The sequence below is a fragment of the Trichosurus vulpecula genome, chromosome 6, assembly GCF_011100635.1.
Source record: "Trichosurus vulpecula isolate mTriVul1 chromosome 6, mTriVul1.pri, whole genome shotgun sequence".
Classification (NCBI taxonomy): Eukaryota; Metazoa; Chordata; class Mammalia; order Diprotodontia; family Phalangeridae; genus Trichosurus; species Trichosurus vulpecula.
In genome coordinates, this window is record NC_050578.1 from 203,452,702 (window position 1) to 203,478,267 (window position 25,566).

General features: G+C 45.6%; 2 protein-coding genes across 3 annotated transcripts in view; one reads left to right on the forward strand and one right to left on the reverse strand.

Moving 5' to 3' along the window:
• The window catches only part of PPP2R2C (protein phosphatase 2 regulatory subunit Bgamma), a 393,716-nt gene extending 390,777 nt beyond the window's left edge, over positions 1 to 2,939 (reverse strand). Inside the window, exons 1-2 of one of the 2 annotated variants that reach the window (XM_036763511.1) lie at positions 2,612 to 2,939; positions 2,317 to 2,397 (exon numbers count right to left, since the gene is read on the reverse strand). Coding sequence is in view for 1 of the 2 variants with exons in the window: in XM_036763509.1 (XP_036619404.1) it covers positions 2,317 to 2,397; positions 2,612 to 2,627 (97 nt within the window). In the remaining variant the exon portion in view is untranslated. The remainder of the gene's footprint in view (positions 1 to 2,316; positions 2,398 to 2,611) is intronic. The other variant, XM_036763509.1, reaches the window with a different exon arrangement.
• Positions 2,940 to 18,576: 15,637 nt separating this feature from the next.
• Positions 18,577 to 25,566, forward strand: part of MAN2B2 (mannosidase alpha class 2B member 2) — an 84,689-nt gene continuing 77,699 nt past the window's right edge. Inside the window, exon 1 of the mRNA XM_036762848.1 lies at positions 18,577 to 18,980. Coding sequence (XP_036618743.1) covers positions 18,822 to 18,980 — 159 coding nt within the window. The 5' untranslated portion in view covers positions 18,577 to 18,821. The remainder of the gene's footprint in view (positions 18,981 to 25,566) is intronic.

Here is a 25,566-nt window from a genome sequence, read left to right on the forward strand (position 1 = left end):
GATATTCCTAGTTTGTCTCCTTATTTAGGATCCAGAGTCCCAATTCATTCCACTGAGCCATGTATGGGTTAGATTTGGGGTTAAAATACAGTGTTCTTTGCATTACCAAAGACATACTTGTGGTTTTCACCTGGAAAATGAAAGGAACACTAAGGATATTCAGCCTAGAAAAAAAAAAAGACTTGGGGAAGGGACCACGAAAGGTGCCTTAAAGTCTCTTAATGGCTATACATGGGGAAAGGATTAAAATTTCAGCTTGGTGCTGAAGGACAGGAACCATACCAACAGGCTGAAGTTTCAGGGACAAAAACTAGCTTAGTGTAAGGATCACCAGAGGTTTGTGAGTTTCGAACTAGAAAGAGCCTTGGAGATCACTTAGTTCAATTCCTTCTTTTTATAGGTAAAGAAACTACAGCTCAGAGGTTGAGTGACTTGCTGCCCAGAATCCAACAACTAGTCAATGTCAGAATCAGGATTTGAACCTTGGTCTCTCCTGGCTCCAAGTCCAGTTGACTTTTTACTGTACCAGCTAACCCTCTTTTCTAATAATTACATCTGTTCAAAAACAGAAAGCGCTGGGGGTGGGGGAAGAGAAGGGGGGAAAGGGTGACACAAGGGAGGTTCGGGAGAGGTCCCTGTCACAGGAATTCTTCAGGTTAGCTGATGACTTGTCAGCAGCGGTAGAGACAAGCCATGCTCTGCATGGGAGTTAGACTAAATAGGCTCTTCAGTCTTTTCCAACTCAAAAATTCTAGGAGTCTATGACTGAGAGAGAAAACCCTACTTGGAGCTTGCTATGGATGGTCACCTTGTTCCTTCACATGAAAGTTTCTCCTGAGCTGTGTCTAAGATAATGTCGACTTGTAAAACATAACGTTGAAGCCTTCTATCATGAATCCTGATATTATGTCATCATGCTTCATAGAAGTTGGGGAAGGGAGGAGGCATTTCCTATGCAGTCTTAAGAGCAGAACTTGTAAATGTGAGTGAAGTCCACAGAAATAAAATTTTAAACAGATTACATAGCTTTGCAAATAAAAGTTCACTTCAAGGAGGAGAGGGAGGACTCCACACTATTCAACCTGGTTTCATATAGTGTGAAAAGTTACATACATGTCAAGAAACAGTTTTAATTTCCTGCAATAATCTCTCCTCCTCCCTGTTTTAGCTGACAATGCAAAAAAAAAAATGTTTCTCAGTGCCTGGAAACACACTGTTGAATACAGATGGAGTTTCCTTTTAAGACTTTTCAGCATTCAAATGCCTGGAATCATCCTTCCATTTCTAAGGACTGTTCTGTTCTGTCTGACCACACAATCTTGCCCCTATTGGTGTAAGAAATTTCTCAGCAGTTCCTGCCATCTGGAAAACCCTTTTAGTATCTCTGCCTACTGATCCTGCATTCTCTTCCAAATCTCAGCAGAAAACAGATTGTTGGGTTTTTGGTTGTTTTTTTTTTTTAGAGGGGGGTCATGTTATTTTTGTCTACACATATCTCTCAACTGCCCCTCCTTCAGCTACTGCCTCGTTGACTTTGGCCAAGGCACCACCCCTCTCTGGGCCTCAGTTTCCCTCCTCTGTAAAGTGAGGGGTGGGGCAAGGTGGACAAGATGGTCCCAAGTCCCTTTAACCCCTATGATCCTATAGTTCCAAACGTATTTGCTTGGCGTCCATAGGATTTAGCGTTAAAAGGGACCTAGGAGATCGCCTTGTTCAACTCCCTCATTTTACAGAGAAGGAAACTAAGGCATGGAGAAGGATAAGTGACATGTGTAATTCACAGGAAACCAGCCACCCCAAATAAAAATAGCCCACAATTCTAGTCCTATTTGGTAAGTTCTCTCGATCTCTCGATTCCCCAAAGCACTTCGGAAGTATGACCTGGAGTGACTAAAAAAATCATTCACCCAGCTCTCTCTAGTTCCAACTCGGACATAAGAGTAAATGCAGCTGAAATCCTGTTGCCAGTCTCTAATAACTCCTAGAGCAAAGTACTTCTCTTCAGTCACCAACCCAAAATTAACACCTCTCCCAACCACTCCCCATTCTTCCATCCCTCCTCTCCTACCCCTCCCCCCCTTCCTCTTATACACACCTCCATTTGAGCCACTTTGACCAGATGAGGACACCACCAGAAACCTTTCAGGGTTACCAGGAGTTCCAACAGGATTGACACGGTCCATGTAGGCGCGGCCTCCCCGCCTTCCCACCCGCCCCCACTCTCCAACCCAGAGAGAATTCTCGGGGACAACAGCCCAGCCCCAGCTAATCGGGAATAGCCTTCACTATCACCGCGCTGGGTTTGCTGCCCCTTACCTTCGGAGACTTCAAACTCGGCTGTCCCATTGAGCTGATACAAGCACCAGTCAACTTCCTCTTCGCCTGGGGGGCCGCCAACTAGCAAACATCGAAGGGAAAGCTCAGTCAGTAACTTTAGACCCCGGCTAGGAGTCCGCGCCTCTGGCCCCCAGCTGCGGGGGAAGGCTGGCAGGCAGGCTGGGAGGGCTCGAGGGAAGGGTGGGATGGGGAGCATCAGCTGGGAAGAGGGGGTGGGGTAGGGGCGGGGAAGACAAGGCAAAAAAGAGAAGAAAAAAAAGAAGCAGCAGCTAACCCGGCTTCTGTGACATGAGTCTGACGGAGACTCCTGGCAGGAGGGTTGGCCAAGAAGGAGTGAGCTCCGAGGTTGTTACGGTGTCAGAGCCAAGGGCTCCCTGGGGTGGGCGCGCAGGGCGCCAGGCGCAGCTCCTGCTCCCCCTTCTGCTGCCAGCCCTCCCCCTCCTACTGGCAGCCCTCACCCTCCTCCTCCACCACCTCCTCCCGGCTTTGGCCCTCTCCTTCCCACTCCTAGCTTTCCCCCTCTCCTCCGCGTCCTCCTCCCTCCTCTCCTCCCGGCAGAGCTGGGTGGTACAGGCGGGCAACGCAGACCTAAGCAACTGCCCGGGGGAGGAAGCGGAGGAGGGCGGGGAAGGCTGGAGGCAGGGAAGGCGGCTCCACTCCAGCTTGGGCTCCGCCCGGAGGGCGGGGAGGGAGCCTGGGCGCCTGCCTGGGGTCTGCGAGGTTCGCTTGCTCGGTCTCTTAGCTCCGGCCCAGCCCCAACAGGTGGATGGATTGCTGTACCGAGGCGGAGCTCTGAAAAGTCGAGGGGTGGGGAAGCGGAGAGGGGAAAGCGACCCTCCCGTGACTTCTCTCCTGGGAAGAAATAAAACCAGGTGCCCCGAAGACCATCACTCCGCCGCACCGCCGCCCCACCCTTCGCCTGCCAACTTAGAGGGTGGGAAAGGAGTGACAAGTACCGAAAGCTAGCAGGGCATCTTGGGGTCAGGAAGCAAAGGGAGGTAAGAGAACAAACCCTGGCTTTAAAGCCAGAGGACCTGGGTTCGAATCCCGATCTTGGGGAATCAGGTAAAAACGTGGTGAACCTTTCCAGCTCTCAAGTCCCGGGAGATCCCTTTTCTTCCTTGCGTGTGTATTTGGGCGTGAGAAGTTCCGGGGAGATTGCTTAGTGTTAAAAATCTCCTTCACCTGGTTGGCAAGCTTCCGCACAGAAGGGTACCCTACTCCCCTCTGGCCCAAGTTCCTTGGGAAAGAGAGAAACCGAGGCATCTTTCTTCTGGCCTCGGGGTACGTGAGATGCGAGGATTATTACCTCCCATCTGCTACCTAAGGTTATCTAATAAAGGGCCCCTTCTGCTCTCTGTCCCTGACTTGGCGTGTAGGGCTGGCTCACAGAGTTCTGGGGGCAGAGACTGGGGGCAGACGGGTTAGAAATGCCAGGAATGATGTTGGGGTAGGAGAATTTGTTTCATATCCACGTTGGGCTGCTTGCTGAGGAAAGCAGGTATGGTATATACCAAGTTATTCAGAAACACCCAGTGCCTGGAAGAGGGTCAGGCATTGGAAGGAAAGAGAGACCAAGAATCAGAAGGAAGAGAATGCATGAGGGCTTCAGGAAGAAAAAAGGGCAAGGCCCTTGGCCAGATTTGTTTATCAGGACCATGGAATTTTAAGCTGGAAAGGATCACCAAGTCCAAACATTTTAAGATAAGGAACTAAGAGATGTCAAAGTCAAACATGCAGCAAACTCTAGAACCAGGATCCAAGCCCAATTTCCCCTCTGCCTAACTCCAGGGCTATCTCCTTTATCTTAAGTGACTGTAAGGTGACTAAGATGGGGAAAGTATGAACCTGGTATCCCTTCTGCCCCCTGAAAAACCATCCTGCCTCCTAGATGACTAAAATTCCACCAGAATTGTCATTCCATCAGAATTTTTTTTCTTTGAAATGAAGCAGAGCATTTGTCTTCTTTTAAAATGTAACTGTTTTTGAGAAGTCAGTCAGTTATGTCATCTTCACCTCAGTGAAGCTTGGCTTCTTAGAGTCTTTCCAAGGAGAGCTCATTTCTGCAGCCCTTGAGGTGGGTGGGGGAGTAGGTAGGTAGATATAATTGTCCTTATTTTCCAGATGAGGAAACCGAGGCCAGAGGTTGAATGGTTTTTATAGTGTCACAGAGCTAGTGATTGACCGTAGCAGCCTCAAGCTCAGGCCCTCTTCGGACTCTAAAAGTAAGATTTTCCCATTATGTCCCTTTGCCTCACTCAGGCTAGGAATACGTTTTGATAGGGAGAAGGTGAAGAGAACGGAGAGTGAGATGGCACTTAGGTGCCTGAGAGAAGAAGGCGAAGAAACAGACCACTGAGGATCTAAGGAGATAATATAGGAAAGCCAACTATTATTAATTTCTATATTTATTAATTTTTGTTTTCCCAAGGCAGACTCTGATGGAGCCATTTCTTCAAATGGACAAAGGACCTTGGCACTACCTTCTCAAGGCAGTCCTGGGGTAAAGATGGAGGGAAATATTTCCTCTACAAGGTTTACAATCTCTTGTTTTTCATCAGCCAACAACTTAGTCTGAAACTAGGAAGAGGATGGACCTCAGCATAAGCAAATTGGCAATTTAGGCATTAAAGATTTGGGTCACAGTAGCAATCTGGTTTTGTCCAGGCCACTCTATTGTAGAGGCTCTCAAAATTACCTCCTAATTACCAACTTCAGGGTTTTATTGGATCCCAGGCCTTATACTCCTGTACCCATCTTGTGTCTACGTCCCCCACCTACCACTAGTGCCTTCCCCTCTAAGGCTATATTCCATCTACTCTGTATTTATTTGTCTCCTTCATTAGAATATAAGCTTCTTGAGAGTACGGACTATTTTTGCTTTTTTTTGTATCACCCACACTAATATACCAATACGTTTATTATGTGCACATAATAAACTATTAAGAAATGATCGTTTGTTGGTTGATTGATTTGGCATTGTTCTACTTCCCCTTTCTTGAAATTCTTCACTCCCTTGGCTTTTGCTTTCCTGGCTCTCTCAACCTCTTTGGCGAATGGTCCCCTTTTCCACTCCCTGAAGGCAAATTCTCAATGATGCAGCCAACTTTCTCTCTTCCTCTTCCCCTATATCTATCCTATACACTGTTGCCAAAATAATAGCAATCTTCAGGCACCTCTCAGGTCTTCTCATTTTCTGACTCAAAATGACTTCTCACTTCCTATTTGTTAAAATGGTTTACGAGTCTTTGGCCTGGTATGCAAAGCCTTCCCCCAACTATGTTCCAACCTCAAGTTTCCTTTTTCTTGATCTTCGGCTCTAAGCGAACAGCGATGTCCACTGTTCTCCCAAAACTTCCTATTTTCCTCTCCTGCCCTCATGCCTTTGTAAGCCTTATGCTATATCAGGGTAAACTGTTATTATTTTCTTTACTAGATTGTGAAGGCAGCTTGGCATAGTAGCTAACTAGCTTTTGGAACCTAGGAAAACCTGGATAAAAGTCCATCTCCTTTTATTTAGAAGTACTGTGTGATTCTGGGAAGGCCTCAACCTCTCAGTCCCAGGCAACTCTCTAAGACCATGAATTGCAGATCTTAGATAGAGGAAGTTCACTATACAGATAATAATAATTAATCTGGGATTGACTCAGGGTGAATGTAAATAGCAATTGTCTCTGTTTTGGCCAGAAACCCTGAGGCTCTTCCCCTCCCAGATTGATTTTTTTTTTTTTGACTAGGTAAAAGAGACCATTCTCTGCCTCATTTCTTACCTAGCCTTAATCACTGAATGGGTGTTGCCTCAATCAAACTAAGACCTGCTAAAGACCTTAGCTTAAAAAGACCAAGGTCTCCCACTGCATCCTGGGTGATCTCCAGTCATCCCAATCTATATCTTGCCACTGGACCCGGATGGCTGTGGAGAAGAAAGTGAGGCCAGTGACTTTGTACAGCCTGCATGCCATGGCATCACTTCTCTGATATCATGGTCCTTTTCAAGAATGAAGGACAAAGCTACGATAATAATAAAAATAATAGCGACTACCATTTGTATGGCGCCTACTATGTGCTAGGCACTGTGCTAAGCACTTTACAGATACCTCATTTGATCCTCAAACTACCCTGGAAGGTAGGTACTATCAGTATTCCCATTTTACAGAGAAGGAAACCAAGGCAGACAGAAGTCACACAGCTAGTGTCAGAAGCCAGATTTGAACTCACATCTTCTGAATCCAGGCCCTCCCTTCTATGCACTGTACCACCTAGATGCTTCTAATAAGATAAAATCACAGGTTTCAAAATAACAAAAAAAAGCTAGATTGTATATTCAGAAATGTATCTTATTTATCTTTGCATTCCCCAGAGAGCGTGGTAACTGATCTTTTTTCATCAAGGCTATGTTGAGTGGATGAATCTGTAAGCAGCCTGGTGTCGTGGAAACACTGCTGGGTGTAGAAACAACGGTATTGGGTTCATGTCCTAACTCTTACTGGCACCGTCTGCTTGACATTGGCCAAATTACATCACTTCTTTGGGCCTCAGTTTCCTCCTCTGTAAAGTAGGGATAATAATATGTGCACTCCCTGCCATGAAGAACTGTTGTGAGGGAAGCATTTGGTCAACCTTAAGGTGATCTAGAAATGAGATTTCTTATTACTAATAATCCTACTTTCCAAAAAAAAAGTCTCCTAAAATTGGTCTCATTTTCAATGCAGTTAGCATAGAAAGAGGAGGGTGGGAGGGAAAGGGAGCCTAGAGGTGTAAAATGAGTAGAATCCCTGAACTGTTTGAGCTAGGCAGGAAAGAAAGAAAACACTGTGGGTATTTTCTACCCTAATGGGAAGGAGAAGTGGAATGAAAGCTAGGACTTAGGGGTTAAAGCTCTTAATGGGGGCCATGGCTTTTTGAGGGAAATGACAACTGAGTGAGGTTGGTGGGAGGTAGGGGGGAACTACAATAAAGAGAATTTCATTTCTTGCCAGGACTATGTTTTGGCAGTCTCTCTACTAGGATACTATATTAGGTTTTTTTAGCGATGTTACTTAGGTTACTAGTACTGAGTGCTGTCAGAGGGAGACTCGTTGCCAGATTGGCTTTTCTTCCAAATTAAATGCAACACTAATGTTCCCAATTTGAATGAAAATACAAGAAATGCCAAAAGGCTGGTGCTCAGAGACAAAAAGATACGTCCTCATCTCACAGAGTCCGTAGGTTTGGTTTGCTGCCCCGGTTTCTTACTCCAACTTGGGCTGCGCCCGGATAACGCACGTCATGTTCTGTATGTGGGAGAATGTGTCCAATCTGTATCATTTTTGACTGGCCATTTCCCAGCTTAGCAGGTGGGGCTTGGACTGCAGCAGTCAAGCACCAAGGCCAAGGCTCTGCATTTAGGCTGTGTCTGTGATGTCTGTCCTCAAAAAGAGAAGGGATGCTTATTATAATGAGAACAGGTAAACAGGAATCCTTGTCATGGAAAAAAGCACTGGGCTAGCTGGACTAGCGCTGGATTCAGGAAGACTTGAGTTGAAATACAGCCTCTACCACTTCCTAGGTATGTGTCCATGGGCAAGTCACTTCATGTTTTAGCCTCAGGTTCCTCACCTGTAAAATGGGTGTAATGATAATATCCTCTCAGGGTTGTTATAAAGAACAAAAGAGATAATACATGTAAATAGCTTTGCAAGCTTTGAAGCACTATATAAAGTCTGCATTTGTTATTCTTTATTATAATAATAATTAGAGCACCTTGCTCTTATTCTGGCACTGTCTGTATGACCTTGAGTAAGATACTTTCCCGCTCTGGGCCCAGTTTGCAGAATAGGCTGTATAAGATGAGAGGATTGAACTTGATCATCTCCAAGGTGCCCTTCATCTCTGATATTTGATATTTTGAATCTAAGATACAGTTTCTTAACCTGGGAGCTAGGAACTTGTTTTCTTTTTTCCTTTTTCCATTTAATAGTATTTTTTTTTCCAATTACATGTAAAAATCATTTTCAACATTCACTTTTGTAAGATTTTGAATATTTTCTTAATATTATGAAAATTGTATTTTAATATCATTGGTTTCCTTTGTAATCCTATGTATTTTATTTTATGCATTTAAAGACATTCTGAGAAGGGGTATGTAGGTTTCACCAGACTGCCAAAAGGTTCTAGGATATTAAAAAGAGTAAGAATCTCTATTCTATTCTTCTAGCTCTAAAATTCCACATTCAAAGGTCCCTTCCATCTCCAACATTCTATGTTCTAAGCTTTCTTATACATCTCCCATTCTGTGTTCTACATTGTGTTTTCTATATGTCAATCTGGCTCCCACATTCTATGTTCTAAGTGATGTCTCTTCTAGCTTTGATGTTCTATGATTCCAAGCTATTTTGATTGTTTGCCAAGAAAACTAATCTCTTGAGTTGTAAATTAATGTTTCCAAAGACAATTGCTACATGGGGACACTGTAATCAGTCATAGACTGTAATTAGCCTTGGGCTCCCTCTGTGGAGTAGGCCAGGAAACATTTTGCAGTTATAGGGATGGTGCACCTGTAGCAGGCACTCTCAACCTTTTTTTGTGATACGGACCCCCGTAGCAGGCTGATGAAGCCTATGGACTCCTCAGAATCATGTTTTTAAATTCTTAAAGTAAAATACACAGGATTACAAATGAAACCACTTTACAATAGTGAATACAGTTATCAAAATATTGTTAAAAAAAGTTCATGCATCCTAGGTTAGGAACTTCTAAAGAAGTAAATCCTTGAAATGATCAACTCCAATAATAAAATAAAATACACTTTGGGTAGTAGTTTCTAACTCCCTTGGTAAGAAAGTTGAAGTTACAGATAGGTCTTTATTGTTGTTGTTTGTCCTTCATTCTCAAAGAGGACCATGACATCAGGAAGGTGATATCATGACATGCAAGTGAATTGGATTTAAGTGAGGCAGGGCTGTGCCAAGTCACCAGCCTCACTTTCTCCTCCAAAGCTATTGGGGTCCAGTGGCCAGATATAGATCAGAATGACTGGAGATGGTCCCTGATGCAGTGAGAGACCCTGGCCTTTTTAAGCTAAGGTCTTCAACAGGTCTGTTTCAGGTCCTTGTTAGGGCCTGGGAGGAGCCCAGTGAGGAGGCCTTGGGACAGCATGAACCTAGCGGGCACCTAGAGTATAGAGAGGGCACTAGGTGGGCAAGTATGACATAGTGTGATGTAGCAGAAAGAACCCTGGGCTTGGAGACAGGGCACCTGGGTTCAAATCCTAGCTCTGGTGCTTATTAGCTATATGACCTTGGTTAAATTCACCAAGAACTGTGAGTCAAGTCAACTGGAGATTTTCCTCAAAATATAGAAACTTAGAGTCCAGGGACATCATTTGTATTCTTTTTAGCAGGTAGGAAAATGAAACTTAGCACCTAGTTAGGAAGTTAAAATGGAAAGCTACCAGATGGTCTGCTTTCTCCCCAGGTGGCCTGGCCTTACTCTGCTCCCTCTCTCTTTGTTGGCAAGCTTCCCCTGGCCTACCCATTGGAGTTTCTATCCACTGGGGTCTTCTTCCACCCTGTCTTCTCTTCTCCCCACCCCTCCACCACAAACTTTGAGGTCTGAGAGCTCCCCCTTTCCTCTTTTCTTGTTGATTCGAAGGTGGTTTCCATGATGCTTACCCCAAGCCCCGGGATTGCTAGGTATGGCTTCATTTTCCTCATCTATAAAATGAGAATGATACCAATTATGCTACCTACCTCACATGGTGGTTATGATGAAAGGACTTTGTCCATGCCATAGTGTGTTGATAAGCAAAATAGCTTTTGTTTTCTTTGAGTCATTCAGTGAGCCTTACTAGGTGCTAAGCCCCAGGCCCAAACCCCATTAGGTGTTAACCTAATCCATGTGGATGTGAACCTCCAAGGGTCCTAAGGGGAGGGGCCAACTCAAGAACCAATCACCAGAGCCTGATCTCTGGTGATTCAGATGATGTTTCATGATGTCTGAAGCCCTATAAGAAGGGAGGACAGAGCCATTTGCGCAGGGCTCTGGAGATGGTGTTGATGAGGAGACTCCGGGCAGCTATAGCTAAGGAGCCCTCCAGCTTGTAAACCCAGATGTTGAGATTTTGTTGAACTCTGGTAACTATGTGTTGGGATTGAATCAGACAAAGTCTGTTGATGTTTGTAATTTTGTTTTGAAGTTTGCATTTTGTTTTGAAGTTCAGGGTGCTAGCTTTTTCCCCTGAACTAACTGAATGATATTTGAATGCTGAATTGAAAGTAAACTTGTCAACCCCTTTACCTTGCTTTCCTTAATTAAGCAGATCAGAAGAACCCGTGCAGTTGGCAGCTTTCTGGGTGCTGGCTATGGGTGACTCTTATACCCCCACAGAAGCTGCCAGCCGGATTGTTGACACATATGGCGTAGTTGGCAGGATCTGGCTTTAACGAGGAAGCATGGCGTGTTGGGGTACTTGGCTGGTTGAATGTTTCCCAGTTTTTGGATTGCTCTTTGTACTTGGAGTGGCTATGGTTCTGTGCAGGCTCAGGAGCAACAAAGTCCTGAAGGAAAACAGGCTGGTGGAAGTGCTGAGCATGGTTTCCCAGGGGCCCAGAGCAGGAGATAATCCCTTCTTCCCAGGGCTTAAGCTGATAAGCCTGGCCCTGGAGGACTGTGCTGAAAGAGTGAAAGTCTTGAGATTATATTGTATATGGAGTTTTAAAACAGGAGGGGAGAATGGCCTTGGAGACTTGGAGAATGACCTTCCTACAGATTTGGCAGGAGGGGCTGGTGAGGAGAAAGAAGAAGCAGACAGCGGCTGCCAAAATATTGATCCAAGAGACTGCCTGCATGAGAACTTTGGAAAGGTGAGAGCAGTGAGCTGCTTTCCAGCTGACTTTGGTGAGGTGAGCACAAAGATGGGGAACCACCTACATCGAGATTCTAGAAGAAGCCAGGTGAGGCCAGCTGGAGTTGGAACCCAGGAGCCTGAAGTCCAGCCATGGAGCAAGATGAAAACTTTGCAGCAAGGCACTGAGTCTGCCTTTTTGGTCCCTTCAGCTTGGGCTGCTTGGGATCTAGGAGGGAGGCATGGATTTGTTTTTGTTGGGGTGGGGGAAGTGCCTTGGACCCCCGGGGACCCCACCCTGTTGGTTTTATTGCCCAGCGGACCCTCGGGACTTGGAACCGGGGACTGGAACTTAATGAGGAGAACAGACCCTAAAAGAACTTTGTTTGGACTCTTTCTTTGAAATTGGGACTTTGGGTGCCACATGGAAGCCTGCAACGGCAGTTTGGGGAGGAGATATCCCCAAGAGAACTCTATTTGTTTGTTTGTTTGCTTTAGGACTTTACTAACTAAAGCATGCCCGTGCCTCAGGGTACTGGGAAAAAGCCTGCCTATGGCAGTGTGCTGCTGAAGAAGCACTTTATTTGGACACTTTATGAGCTCAAGAGATTAACTTGCTTTGACCTAGGAGTGGACATTTGAATAGTTAACAATTATTTTGGGAATGATTGATTGAAGAGATTATCTTGCTGGGACCTAGGGGTGGGTTACCTTTGAATTGTAAACCAATATTTGGGAATGTCACTGAATGATATGTTTTGCTTTATTATGAATGATATGTTTTAGTTTCCTTTGTAATTGGATCACAATGTATGTTCTAGGATACATGACTGATTAGATTATGTATCCTAGAACAATGGGTGGAGTGTGTTGATAAGCAAAATTGCCTTTGTTTTCTTTGAGTAATTCAGTGAGCCTTACTAGGTGCTAAGCCCCAGGCCCAAACCCCATTAGGTGTTAACCTAATCCATGTGGATGTGAACCTTCCAGGGTCCTAAGGGGATGGGCCAACCCAAGAACCAATCACCAGAGCCTGAGCTCTGGTGATTGGTTCTTTGGTGATTCAAATGATGTTTGATGTCTGAAGCCCTATAAGAAGGGAGGACAGAGCCATTTGTGTGGGGCTCTGGAGATGGTGTTGATGAGGAGATTCTGGGCAGCTGTAGCTAAGGAGCCCTCCAGTTTGTAAACCCGGATGTTGAAACTTTGTTGAACTCTGGTAACTATGTGTTGGGATTTGAATCAGACAAAGTCTGTTGATGTTTGTAATTTGTTTGCATTTTGTTTTGAAGTTCAAGGTGCTGGCTTTTCCCCCTGAACTAACTGAATGATATTTGAATGCTGAATTAAAAGTAAGCTTGTCAACCCCTTTACCTTGCTTTCCTTAATTAAGCAGATCAGAAGAACCTGTGCAGTTGACAGCTTTCTGGGTGCTGGCTATGGGTGAATCTTATACCCCTACAGAAGCTGCTAGCAGGGTTGTTGAAACACATAGAAATGGGAGTTCTTATTATTCCAGTTGCTGAGGACTTCCCATCAACTTCAACCCTGTCACCTTAGGAGGAGTGAAGAAGTAGGGGCTTTAAGGGCTGATGCAATCTCTGATTGCTCCATCAGCAGTTTGATAACTAGGGGCAGCCCCATTGACAACATCTGGAAATGGGCAATGAGGAGAGTCCACTCCCCCACCCACCGCTGCTGGTCCCCTCGTCTGTCATCTTTGGCTTTCACGATTCTTACAAGGCTATTCCACAATTTAATCTTATACTCATGGGTGTGGGTATACACTCAACAAGTGTGATGACAGCCCTTCCATGCCTTCCCAGCCTCAGTAATTCTTTTCCATACCTATAAGTATTCCATAGAGTATCTTACCAAAGACATTAGAAGCCATCCTTTGGTTCCTTTAGTGTTTTATGAATACTTGTTGTGGTGGCATAGTGAGTAGAGTGCTGTACTTGGCAACAGGAAGACCTAAATTCAAATTCTGCCTCAGACATTTACTATCTGGCTAACCCTGGGAAAGTCATTTGGTTTCAGACTCAGTTTTTTCGTCTTTAAAGCTTGGTATAATGAAAGTGCCTACCTCTCAGGTTTGTTGAAAGAATCAAATGAGTTAACATGCAGCGTGTCCCAAAAGTCTTAGTGTAGTTGAAAGCTTCAAATAGTTTGAAACTGAACTAAAACTTTTGGGATACCCTGCTTGCAAAGAGCTTTGCAAACCTTGAAGTTCTATATAAATGTTAGCTATTATTGCTTGTGATCAGTTATTCTAGCTGTTAACACTCCACGGCAATCTTACTCCATGACTAGCCCATCTCATACATATGTATATGTGTATGCATATATATATATATATACATATAGTATATACATACATATACGTGTGTATATATATTATAATAGCTAATGTTAAATAGCTCTAGGCACTGTGCTAAATGCTTTACAATTAATATTTCATTTGATGCTCGCAACAACCCTGGGAAGTTGCTATTATTAACATTATTATTCATTATTAACTGTTAATTAATTGTTAATGTTATTAATAGGTGATATTTTTATCTTCATTTTACAGGTAAGGAAAATTAGGTAAATAAAGGTTAGTGACTTGCCTAGTAAACCAGCTAGTAAATGTCTGAGGCAGAATTTGAACTCAGGTCATACATACACACATGTGTGTGTACATCTATATATAACATACACAACACACACATGCATACATACATATGTATATATACAGACACAGATCTATGTGTCTTTAGTGTCATAGTGAACTAGGAAGAACACCGTATTGCAACTCAGTATACAGTGCATAGATTTTAATCTTGGCTCTACAATTTACTAGTCGTATGACTTGGGTAAGTCACTTAATCTTTATGGATCTCACTTTCCTCACTTATAAAAATAAAAGAGTTGAAATAAATGCCTTCTAGATTTCATTGCATTTCTGGTATTCTACTTCCTAAGGTCCCTGCCTGCTCTAGATGTCATACCTTCGATGCCCCATCTCATACACAAATCATCTTCAGTAATGTGCTACAGTCCACTTTTGCATACCATGCTCTTTTGCCAGTCTTAAAAACAAAAACCAGATTAAAATAAAATTGCTACTCCTTAAAAGATATTTTGAAAACCACCTGACTGAACAGCTCCTTTAAACCCAAAGAAAACAACGCATTAGGGCCAGGGAAATGAATGAAGGGAGAGAATGAATGCAAGTTGACAGGGAAGGCTGAGAGAGCCAAGAGAAGTCTGTTGCCTTTGCTACTAAATGCAGGGAATGAGGGCTTAGTGCTGGTGATTAGGTGTCCTTCCAAGAATTTGTGGCAAGGAGTCAAGGTCACATGTCATCAGAAAGGGCCATCTGTGTAGCTGCCTTGGTAGTAGATGGTAGATACAGGAGATGGCAGTGTTTAAGGGAAAGCTGCAGCATCTTTTACAGTACAAGAAGTGACGTTAAGCTGAAACATTATAGCCAAGTGCAGGTGGGATTCGTTACAGCTAGATATGAAAAGCCAATATGGTATGTGTTTTAAGACATTCAATCAGGAATGGTACTTTTGCAATTCAGAGAAAGGAGGTGTGAGAAACAGTGCTGGAGTTAGGAGACCTGGGTTCATATTTCACCTCAGATATTTGCCATCGTTATGACCCTGGGCAACTCACTTCATATGCCTGAACTTCAGTCTTCTCTTCTGTAGAATGGAGGTAATACTTGCAAAGCCTACTTATCAGGGTTATTATGAGGAAAGTGCTTTCTAAACTTGAAACTGCTGTTTAAATGTGTGGTGTTTTTTTAATCATCATTATCATCTAGTTCATGGAGGTTTATCTCACTTTGTGCAACTGTTGTAAATATTGTTGAAAAATATTTGCATCGACTGTTTCTCTGATCATCCCTGTATTCCTAGTATTTGAAAAGCTGCGTGATGTAGAAGAGCTCTGAACATGGATTCAGGAGAGACCTGGGTTTGATTCCTACCTCTGACACTAGCTGCATGATCATAAGCAAGTTCCTTAACCTCTTGGTTAGCTTTAGTGATCTAGTCTGTGAAATGCCTGTACTACCTGCTTCACATTCTGCCATTGAATACCAATACCTAGTTCTTGCCTAACATGATTGTTAGGAGGATCAAATGAGTTAATGTATAGAAAAGCATTAGACAGCAAGGTGTCACCGAGGACAGAGTGCTGGAGTTGGAGCCACGAACACCTGAGTCTAAATCCTGCCCCAGACACTTATTAGGTGGGTGACCCTGGATAAGTCATATGACCTCTTTAGGCCTCAATTTCCCAATTTATAAAATGGAGATAACAGTAGCTTCTACTTCACCAACTTGTTGTGAAGATCAAATAAAATCTTTTGTACACTGCAAACCTTTGAGCCCTATATAAATGCTAGCTATTGTTATTAAAGTCCTTTATAAAAAGTAGCAAAGCATAAGACACTCCATATATATATATATATATATATGTATATATATATATGTATATATATATATATATACACATACATATACATATATATTATTCCTTTTGGCTATCCTACATTATTATCCCCATTAGACAGATGAGGGGACTGAGTCTCAGGAAGGTAAAATGATATAATGCCCAAGCTCAACAGCTAGTAAATAGCAGAAGTGGGACTAACCAGGTTCTCTAACCTCCAATTCAGTGCTTTGTATCAAACTGTCAGACTCCCCATAGAGCCTCTTCTGAGAATCTATCTATACATAATGAGTACCAAATTAAAATTCCTTTAACATAGCAATAAATGAAATTGGAAATAAGAAACCACAGCCCTGCCCATAGGATAAGGATGCCAGTTTTGGGAAAAGATGCTACATTCTCAAGTGCAAAACCAGAAACTTCTGAAGCCCTATAGCCTTCAAGACAGAGGGTATTCCCCAAAAGACCTAAGATCTGGATGGCCTATACTGCCAACTTTTTCTCATGAGATCTAGTGCTTGATGGAGCCTTAAAGACTATCTAGTCCAACGACCTTATTTTATAGGTGAGGGAACTGAAAGCAAGAGAGGAGATGTAGAAAGGTCAGATGACCTTGTTACAAATCCTCACTCAGCAACTTCAACAAGCATTTAGTAAGTCCTTACTGTGAGTAAAGCACTGTTATGAAATACTAATAGCAAACATCTATATAACACTTTAAGCTTTGCAAAGCACTTCTATAAGAAATGATGTGCAGGCTGGTTTCAGAAAAACTGGGAAAGATTTATATGAACTGATGCAAAGTGAAGTGAGCAGAACCAGATCAACATACACAGTAACAGCAAGATTATAAAGATGATCAACTGTGAAAGACTTAGCTACTCTGATCAAGACAACTCCAAAGGACTCATGATAAAAAATGATATCCTCTTCCTGAGAGAGAATTGATGACCTCTGAATACAGATTGAAGCATAGTTTTTTTTTTACTTTATTTTTCGTGTGTGTGTTTCTTTTGCAACATGGCTAATATGGAAATGTTTTGCATGACTTCCCATACATATTCCCATACATATCATATTGCTTGCTTTTTCAAGGGGCAGGTGGGAGGGAGAGAATTTGGAACTCAAAAATTTTAAAAATGAATATAAAAATAATTTTACATGTAATTGGGAAATATTTAACAAAATAAAAATATGTTAAAAAAGATTTGCAAAGAACTTTATAAACATTATCTTATTTTATCCTCAGAACAACCCTGGGAGGCAAGTGCTATAATTTTCTCCACTTTACAGATGAGGAAATTGAGGCAGACTGAAGTTGTGACTTGCTCAGGATCGCAGTTAGTAAGTATCTGGGGTCAAATTTGAACTCAGGTTTTCCTGATTCCAGGTCCAATACTCTACCCACTGTGCCACCTAGCTTCTTCTTACCAGCTATGTCACCAGGGTCATGCCACTTAAAACTCCCCCTGACTTAGTTTCCTCACCTGTAAAAAGGGAGAGTTGGACTAGATGGGGTATTCTTAACCTGGTGTGTTGGTAACCAAAAATGGGCTCCTTAGCACTTAGTCAACAAGTGCCCTTGAATAGTTTGGCTTTTCCCCCTGAACTAACTGAATGCTGTTTGTATGTTGGATTGGAGTAAGCTTGTCGGCCCCTTCACCTTGCTTCCCTTGCTTAAGCAGATCGAAAGAACCTGTGCTTTCCTGGTCAATCCCTTCACCTTGCTTAAGCAGAACGAAAGAACCTGTGCTTTTCCTGGTGTACCTTACACCCCCGGCAGAAGCCGGATGGTTAAAAACAGCTTCTGTTGGAGCTAGAGGCTGCTACAGCTACAGCCACAGCTGAAGCTGAAGCAGGAGCTGCCGGTAGCAGAGCTCACCTATGAGAGCATTGAGGAGTGCTGAACAAGGACTTGAGGCCAGTGGGTAATCATTTTACCATAGAGGGGAAGCATGTATATGATTTTGCTTTATACCATCATGCTTCTCTGCGGCCTCCTGGTTACTCTTGTGAGGCAGTCTTATTGGGCCTGGAAGCTTTTGATCAAAATATCAAAATGAGGATGCTGGTTTGTGGGTTGGTTACTGTGGAGGCTAAATATATGCTTTGATTCTTCTGCCTCCTACTTTGAAGATACCTTATATCTTGCGGTTCCGAACCTTTCAGACATATGTATGATCCTCTTTGAAATTATAAACTCTGCCCTCATACTACACCTGGGTAGGGTTCACAGAGAGATTTCAGGAGTTTCCAGAACTTGGATGGGGAAAAAACTACAGCTTTATTTTCACTAACCTTTGGTTTCCTTTGCAATCCTCTGTATTTTATTTTGTGCTTAGAAAACACGTGATTCTTAGAAGGGGTGCAGAGGCTTCCCCAAACCGCCACAGCTAAGGCAGCCAGGCGGCTCTGCGGATAGAGAGATGGACCAAGAGTCGGGACCCGCAAAACCCGGGTTAGCTCCAGTATAGATAAGGCGTGTATGCGGCTCTCCCTTCGCGCAGCCTCAGTGCCCTCCTCCTGCGACAAGCCGCGCCGCACTGCGGACCCCGCAGGGCGGTGGCGGTGGCGATCTGCGCAGAACCCGGGATCCTCCCTGCGGCAGAGCGAGGCACGTGCCACAAGCTCGGGCTGCACCTTGAAGTCTCCATGTTAGTGACGCAGCAGGCTCCAGCCCGCTCCGGTTGTCAAAGAAAGGCAGCTCCTCCTCCCCCAACTACAGTCCCTGGAAGACTATTAATTGTAGTTATCTGCACGAGCAAATTATACAGGGCATACACTATTAATTAGACAATTAATGGACTCATCTACCCCATCCCACCCCTACCACCCTCCCCCCAGGGCTGGGGGAGGGGGGCGTGCATGCTGCCTCCTCGGAGCGGCAGGTCCCCTCTGGCTCGCCGTAGCCGTGCTGCCTCTCCCCCCCGCCCCCCAGTGGAGGGGAGGAGTGAGGGGGTGGGAACGGAAGTCGGGGAGCTAGGGCTACGCCTTGGTTGCCGCAGTTGCCTCCGCTGCATCGGTTGCCTCGGTTGCCTCCGCTGCATCGGTTGCCGCCGCTGCATCGGTTGCCGCCGCTGCATCGGTTGCCTCCGCTGCATCGGTTGCCGCCGCTGCATCGGTTGCCGCCGCTGCATCGGTTGCCTCCGCTGCATCGGTTGCCTCGGTTCCCTCGGCTGTCTCGGAGCTGGAGGCACCTTCCCCAGCCAGGATGAGGCTCCTGGCCTGGCCGCAGGCCCTGTGGCTCCTACCCCTATGGCTGCTGTCAGCGCCGGGAGCGAGCGGCCTCCGCGAGCCAGCGCCTGGCGGTCTGAGGGCCTTCGTGGTGCCTCACAGCCACATGGACGTGGGCTGGGTCCACACTGTCCAGGTAGGTAGAAGCGCGCCCCTGCGGGGGCCAGACGTTCCACGGAGGCCTAGCCCAGCATTCCACGAAAGGACCTCAGCCTTCCAAGGGGGCAGCCAGATGTTGCAAGGGGGGCAATTCAGCGTTAGAAGGGGACGAGCAGGTGTCGCCAAGGGGGCAGCTCAGCCTTAGAAGACGACAAGCAGATGTGCAAGGGGGGCAGCTCAGTGTTAGAAGGAACCAGATCTTGCAAGGGGGGCAGCTTAGTGTTTCAAGGGGTCTAGCAGGTGCTGCAAGGGGAGCAGCTCAGCCTTAGAAGGGGCCAAGCAGGTGTTGCGAGGGTGGGGGATGGGGCGGCTCAGCGTTAGAAAGGGACAACCAGAGGTTGCAAGGCGGGCAGCTCAGTGTTAGAAGGAACCAGATCTTGCAAGGGGGGCAGCTTAGTGTTTCAAGGGGTCTAGCAGGTGCTGCAAGGGGTGCAGCTCAGCCTTAGAAGGGGCCAAGCAGGTGTTGCGAGGGTGGGGGATGGGGCGGCTCAGCGTTAGAAAGGGACAACCAGAGGTTGCAAGGAGGGGCAGCTCAGTGTTAGAAGGAACCAGATCTTGCAAGGGGGGCAGCTTAGTGTTTCAAGGGGTCTAGCAGGTGCTGCAAGGGGTGCAGCTCAGCCTTAGAAGGGGCCAAGCAGGTGTTGCGAGGGTGGGGGATGGGGCGGCTCAGCGTTAGAAAGGGACAACCAGAGGTTGCAAGGCGGGCAGCTCAGTGTTAGAAGGAACCAGATCTTGCAAGGGGGGCAGCTTAGTGTTTCAAGGGGTCTAGCAGGTGCTGCAAGGGGTGCAGCTCAGCCTTAGAAGGGGCCAAGCAGGTGTTGCGAGGGTGGGGGATGGGGCGGCTCAGCGTTAGAAAGGGACAACCAGAGGTTGCAAGGCGGGCAGCTCAGTGTTAGAAGGAACCAGATCTTGCAAGGGGGGCAGCTTAGTGTTTCAAGGGGTCTAGCAGGTGCTGCAAGGGGTGCAGCTCAGCCTTAGAAGGGGCCAAGCAGGTGTTGCGAGGGTGGGGGATGGGGCGGCTCAGCGTTAGAAAGGGACAACCAGAGGTTGCAAGGAGGGGCAGCTCAGTGTTAGAAGGAACCAGATCTTGCAAGGGGGGCAGCTTAGTGTTTCAAGGGGTCTAGCAGGTGCTGCAAGGGGTGCAGCTCAGCCTTAGAAGGGGCCAAGCAGGTGTTGCGAGGGTGGGGGATGGGGCGGCTCAGCGTTAGAAAGGGACAACCAGAGGTTGCAAGGCGGGCAGCTCAGTGTTAGAAGGAACCAGATCTTGCAAGGGGGGCAGCTTAGTGTTTCAAGGGGTCTAGCAGGTGCTGCAAGGGGTGCAGCTCAGCCTTAGAAGGGGCCAAGCAGGTGTTGCGAGGGTGGGGGATGGGGCGGCTCAGCGTTAGAAAGGGACAACCAGAGGTTGCAAGGCGGGCAGCTCAGTGTTAAAAGGAACCAGATCTTGCAAGGGGGGCAGCTTAGTGTTTCAAGGGGTCTAGCAGGTGCTGCAAGGGGAGCAGCTCAGCCTTAGAAGGGGCCAAGCAGGTGTTGCGAGGGTGGGGGATGGGGCGGCTCAGCGTTAGAAAGGGACAACCAGAGGTTGCAAGGCGGGCAGCTCAGTGTTAGAAGGAACCAGATCTTGCAAGGGGGGCAGCTTAGTGTTTCAAGGGGTCTAGCAGGTGCTGCAAGGGGAGCAGCTCAGCCTTAGAAGGGGCCAAGCAGGTGTTGCGAGGGTGGGGGATGGGGCGGCTCAGCGTTAGAAAGGGACAACCAGAGGTTGCAAGGAGGGGCAGCTCAGCGTTCCAAGATGACAACCAGAGGTTGCAAGGCGGGCAGCTCAGTGTTAGAAGGAACTAGATCTTGCAAGAGGGGCAGTTCTGTGTTCCAAGAGATCTAGCAGATGTTGCAAAGGGGTCAGATCAACATTCCAAGATGACAACCAGATGTTGCAGGAGAAGCAGTTCAGCGTTCCAAGAGGGGCAGCCCAACATTCCAAAGGCAACCAGACATTCCAGAGGCAGCTCCTCAGCATTCCAAGAGGGCATCCAGTTATTTCAAGGGGAGCAGATCTTACATTCCAGTTGCCCTCATGGTCCCAGGAGAGTGGAGTATGGTGCTCCCTTGAACCTCAGAACTGGGGTGAGTGCCAAAGTTGCACTCTCCACAGTTTCCTTCCCTTTGCCTGCATGAGAAATTTTGGAGCCCACCCCACTCTCAGAACCATCCAGGATTGAAGTCCCTTTGGGGTCTTTTATTCAGGTCCAATCTATAGTACTGAGGGACCAACACACACACACCACCACCACCACCCCTCCTCCCCAAGAAAGTCAAAATGAGAAATCAGGAACTGGCCAGAATATAGTCACACATTGGAGTAGAATGGACAGAGCTCTGGACTTCAGACACGGTTCCACCACTTCTTGGCTGTATGATCTTGGACAATTCTCTTCTCCCTGGGTCTCATTTTCCATCTATGTAGATTAAAGGGATTAGAAAGAGATTATCTCTGAGGCTTCCTCTAGCTCTGAAAGTAGATGGTTGTAGAATGTCCTATGCCTAAAACAAGATATACCCCATCTGACAGTTTGGGTTAGGGTGTTGTGGAAGCTCAAAATGCTCGCTTCCCGGAGGGCACCCAGTCCTTAGCCAAAAGATTGGGAAGTTAAAAGGTCACTGAAGGCCCGTTAAATAGAGTGAATTTTCCAAATTCTACCTAACACACATTCCAGAATGACTCAGTGGGAATTAAGGGGTGGACCCAAACTTGGCTGCTGGTGACCCTGTTAGTTTTAAGGTAGTCCTAGGGTGCAGAGCATGTTTAGCATCTTTGTCTACAATCACCTGAAAGATTTCTGGAGCTTTCAGATTTGTCTGGAAGGATGGAGGAGTCCCACGGAATCAGTCCTAGAGTTGGAAGGGACCCGAGAGGTCATCCAGTCCAAGACCTTTGATGGACAGATGAGGAAAACTGAGGCCCAGAGATGTGAACCCAAGGTCACACAGTGAATTGGGATTCAAACTTGGTCTCCAGACTCCCAGGTGGGATTCTTTCCACTACATTAGGCTGTCTCACTTGCACCTACCTCTTCTGGGAAGTTTTCCTTGACTGCTCATGAATTTCTAGTTGGAACGCATGTTGGAAGTCATCCAGTCCAACTCTCCCATTTTACAAATGAAAAACAAGCCCAGTAAGGTTAAGTTCACCAAGGTCCAGGATTCAAACCCAGTTCCTATGATTCTCATTCTTGACAACATACCACACTGACATTTCCTTTCTCTGTGCTCTTTTACACAATTTAACACTGGATTATATTACCCAGTTTGATTTGTTCTCTACTTGTTTTATGTGTATAAATTTACTTTCCTCAACCGGGAGTTCATTTGCACTGGATATGCCCTGTTTCCTTCCCTGACTTGTGGAGTAGGAGACAGCATGGAAGGAGCACTAGATATCGATTTAAAAGACTATCTTTGCCACTTAATGCCTGCGTGACCCTGGGCAAATGACTTCTTTTTACTGGGGCTTACCTGTAAAGAAAGAAGGTCAACTTGATGATATCTAAAAAACCCTTTGAGCTCCAACATTCTGTGAACCAAGGTCCCTCCCAACTCTAACATCCTGTATTAAGATATCCTTCAGCTCTAAATTCTGTGGGTCCAACTTTACCTCTTACTACCTGTATGATCCTGGGCAAATCACTTCATCTCATTGGACCTCAGTTTCTTCTGCCAAATGGGACTAATAGTACTAACCTCTACTTCATAGGATAGCTGTGCCAGGAAAAATATTAGGTATCATCAACATTATAATTAACACTCTAAGGATCTGTAATTCCGTTTTGTTCAGAAATGCAGATTACATCCTCTCCATGTCTGGCACTTGGTAGGTGTTTAATAAATGCTAGTTGACTGATAGATTGATGAACCTGATGTGTTCCTGTGGCCAAAAACGTCATCACCTGGTGGCCAGACCTTTGGTGATGAACCAAAGGCTGGCCCTTGGAGACCTAGACAAACTAACTCTTACTGGGTCTTCACTTGAAGTCTTCATTTTGGTAGAACTTTCCATGGTTTGTGCTCTGCCAGCATAGCCTTTGAGAGCTCAAGGCCATGTCTGTACTATGCTGAAGCATGACAGAGGATCTCTTGACTCCCTTGGGGTGAATACTCCTTCCATAATGCCTATCACCACCTCTCCAGCCTTCAGTCCTGTGCAATTCTTACATGGCTTTCCATAACCATCCCCCCCCACCCCACCCCCTCTGCATAACAGATGTATCTAAAGACTACCCTGTAAGGGCTTTTAGTATGTTGCTGGTACCAGAATAGGGCAGTTGGTCTTGGGGTCAGGAAGAATCTTCCTTCAAACACTAGTCACTTAAACTCTCTCAGGTCTCAGTTTCCTCATCTGTAAAATTGGAATGCTGCCTCAAATAAGATAGCATGTAAGGTGCTTTGCAAACCTTAAAGTGCTATATAAAAGCCAATTCTTGTTATTACTGTATAGTGAGCCATGACCTTTTACAGGTGGGTTCTCCTAATCAACAGATCCAGGGGCCTTTTCCAGTCCTCATTCTCTTCTGCTTTTGACATGTGACTACATACATTTTCTTCCTGGATTTTCCCTACCCCCTCAGCTTCAGAGGTATTACAACTTCCCCATCCTTCTCCCTAATCACTCCTTCATAGTCTCTAAAAAACTACCACTGGTTTCTCATTCTTTTCTCAACTCCTTAATTCAGTTGTTCCCCTAGTAACTTTCCATAGACCCCTTCTCTTCTATCTACACTTCCTTCCTTGGTAATTGTGTTCACTCCCTGGGTTTTAGCCACCACCTCCATGATGGTCACTCCCAAATCTGTGTCTCTAGGCCTGCCCTCTCCTCCGGGCTCCCAGCTAGCATTTGGAGGCAGTGTGGTGAAGTCAGAACAAGTCAGGATTTGACATCAGAGATCTTGCTTTCAAATCCCAGCTCTGCTCCTGTCAGTGCTGCCTCTGTAACCTTGGGCGAGTCATCCCTAGCTAATAATTCTCAGTTTCTTCCTTTGTGGCAGAATCAGATTGGACTACATTTCTTGAGATTCCTCCCAGCTTTAAATCTATGATCCTGTGATCTCCAGTTGCCTCTAGCATATCAATTCTTGGATATCCAGAACTGAATTTATTATCTTTCTCCTGATACTTGCTTCCACTTCTGGCCTAACAATATGTTTATATATTGATCTAAGGTTTACAAAGTGCTGTATGTGTTATCTCATTAGATCCCCACAACAACCTTTGACTGTTCCTCTCTGTGGCGCCACATTCACCTAGCTTTCCCATGTTTGTAATGCTGGTAAATGTTTGTCTCTTCACCCCTTACATCTAGTAAGTTATCAGGTCCTGTTCATTCCATCTCTAAAAAAATCTCCTGTATCTGATCCCTCCCCTCTGTTCTTGTTGTTACTGCCCCACTTCAGCAGGTGTCTGGCCTTCGGGGCTGTGGCAGTTGCTTCCCTGGAAGTCTTCTGTACTGGTCGCTTTCCATGCTGACAGCAGTCCTTAACACACTGATGGAATCATCCCTTCAGGCATAGAGCTTTGGTCACGTGAGTCCTCTGGCTAATAATCCTTAGTGGCTCCCTGCTGCCCCCCAAGTCGAGCTCACACTCCTTGGCCTAGCTTTCAAGGCCTTCTGCATCCTGATGCCACCCTTCTTTTCCATTCTTATCTCTTATTACTTTCCTTCAGCCAAACTCAAGAACTCTAGGGCCTTCCTCTCGTCTCTTTTATATAGTTTGCTTCCATTCCATGTCACCTCTGCTCAGACTGTTTCTGCTGCCTGAAATGCCTTTCTTCCTTATCTTTACCTGCTGAACTCAGCCATCATTTAAAGCTCCCCTTAAAGACCATGTCCTTCAGAAATCCTTGTCTAATTGATAACCACCTCTGCCCTCATACCTCAAATAGTGCTTTACTTTGTACCCCTCAACTGTACGTACTCATGCTTTGTTGAATTCCCATCTCGCTGATGTGGAAACTTCTTTCAGCAGTGCAGATTGCAACCTACCCATACCCGATTATCTTCTATGACCATCCTGTCCGGCCTCCAGTAAATCTGCCATAAAGAAGCCACCCCCCTTGCTGGGAGCCTTGTTCATCCCTTGAACGCGTTTCACGGTGTCCTTTGGAGCATGCAAACTTTCCATTGTTGCTCCTTCTCACTCTGGATGCCACCCAGCTTCTTTTCAGTTACCTCTCTCTGATGACACCTCTCTTTTACATTCCTTTTCCTGTGAAACGCAAGAATGAATTTAGGATAATAGAAGGATCGTAGTGAGAACTGGAAAGGAGCTGAGAGGCATTTTACTGGTGACAAAACTGAGATGCAGTGATTTACCCAAGTGACTTACAGCTAATAAGTATCAGGGACAGGATTTGAACCCAGACCTTGCTGACTCCAAGTCCAGTTTTTGTCCCTTACTCCATGCTGCCTCTACTGTACTGTAGAGTACTGTAATATTGTGTGTTGTGTTGCTATCTGATCTCTACATAAGTCTGTTAGTTCTGTGACGACAGGTACCCTGACCCATCCAAACTTTTTA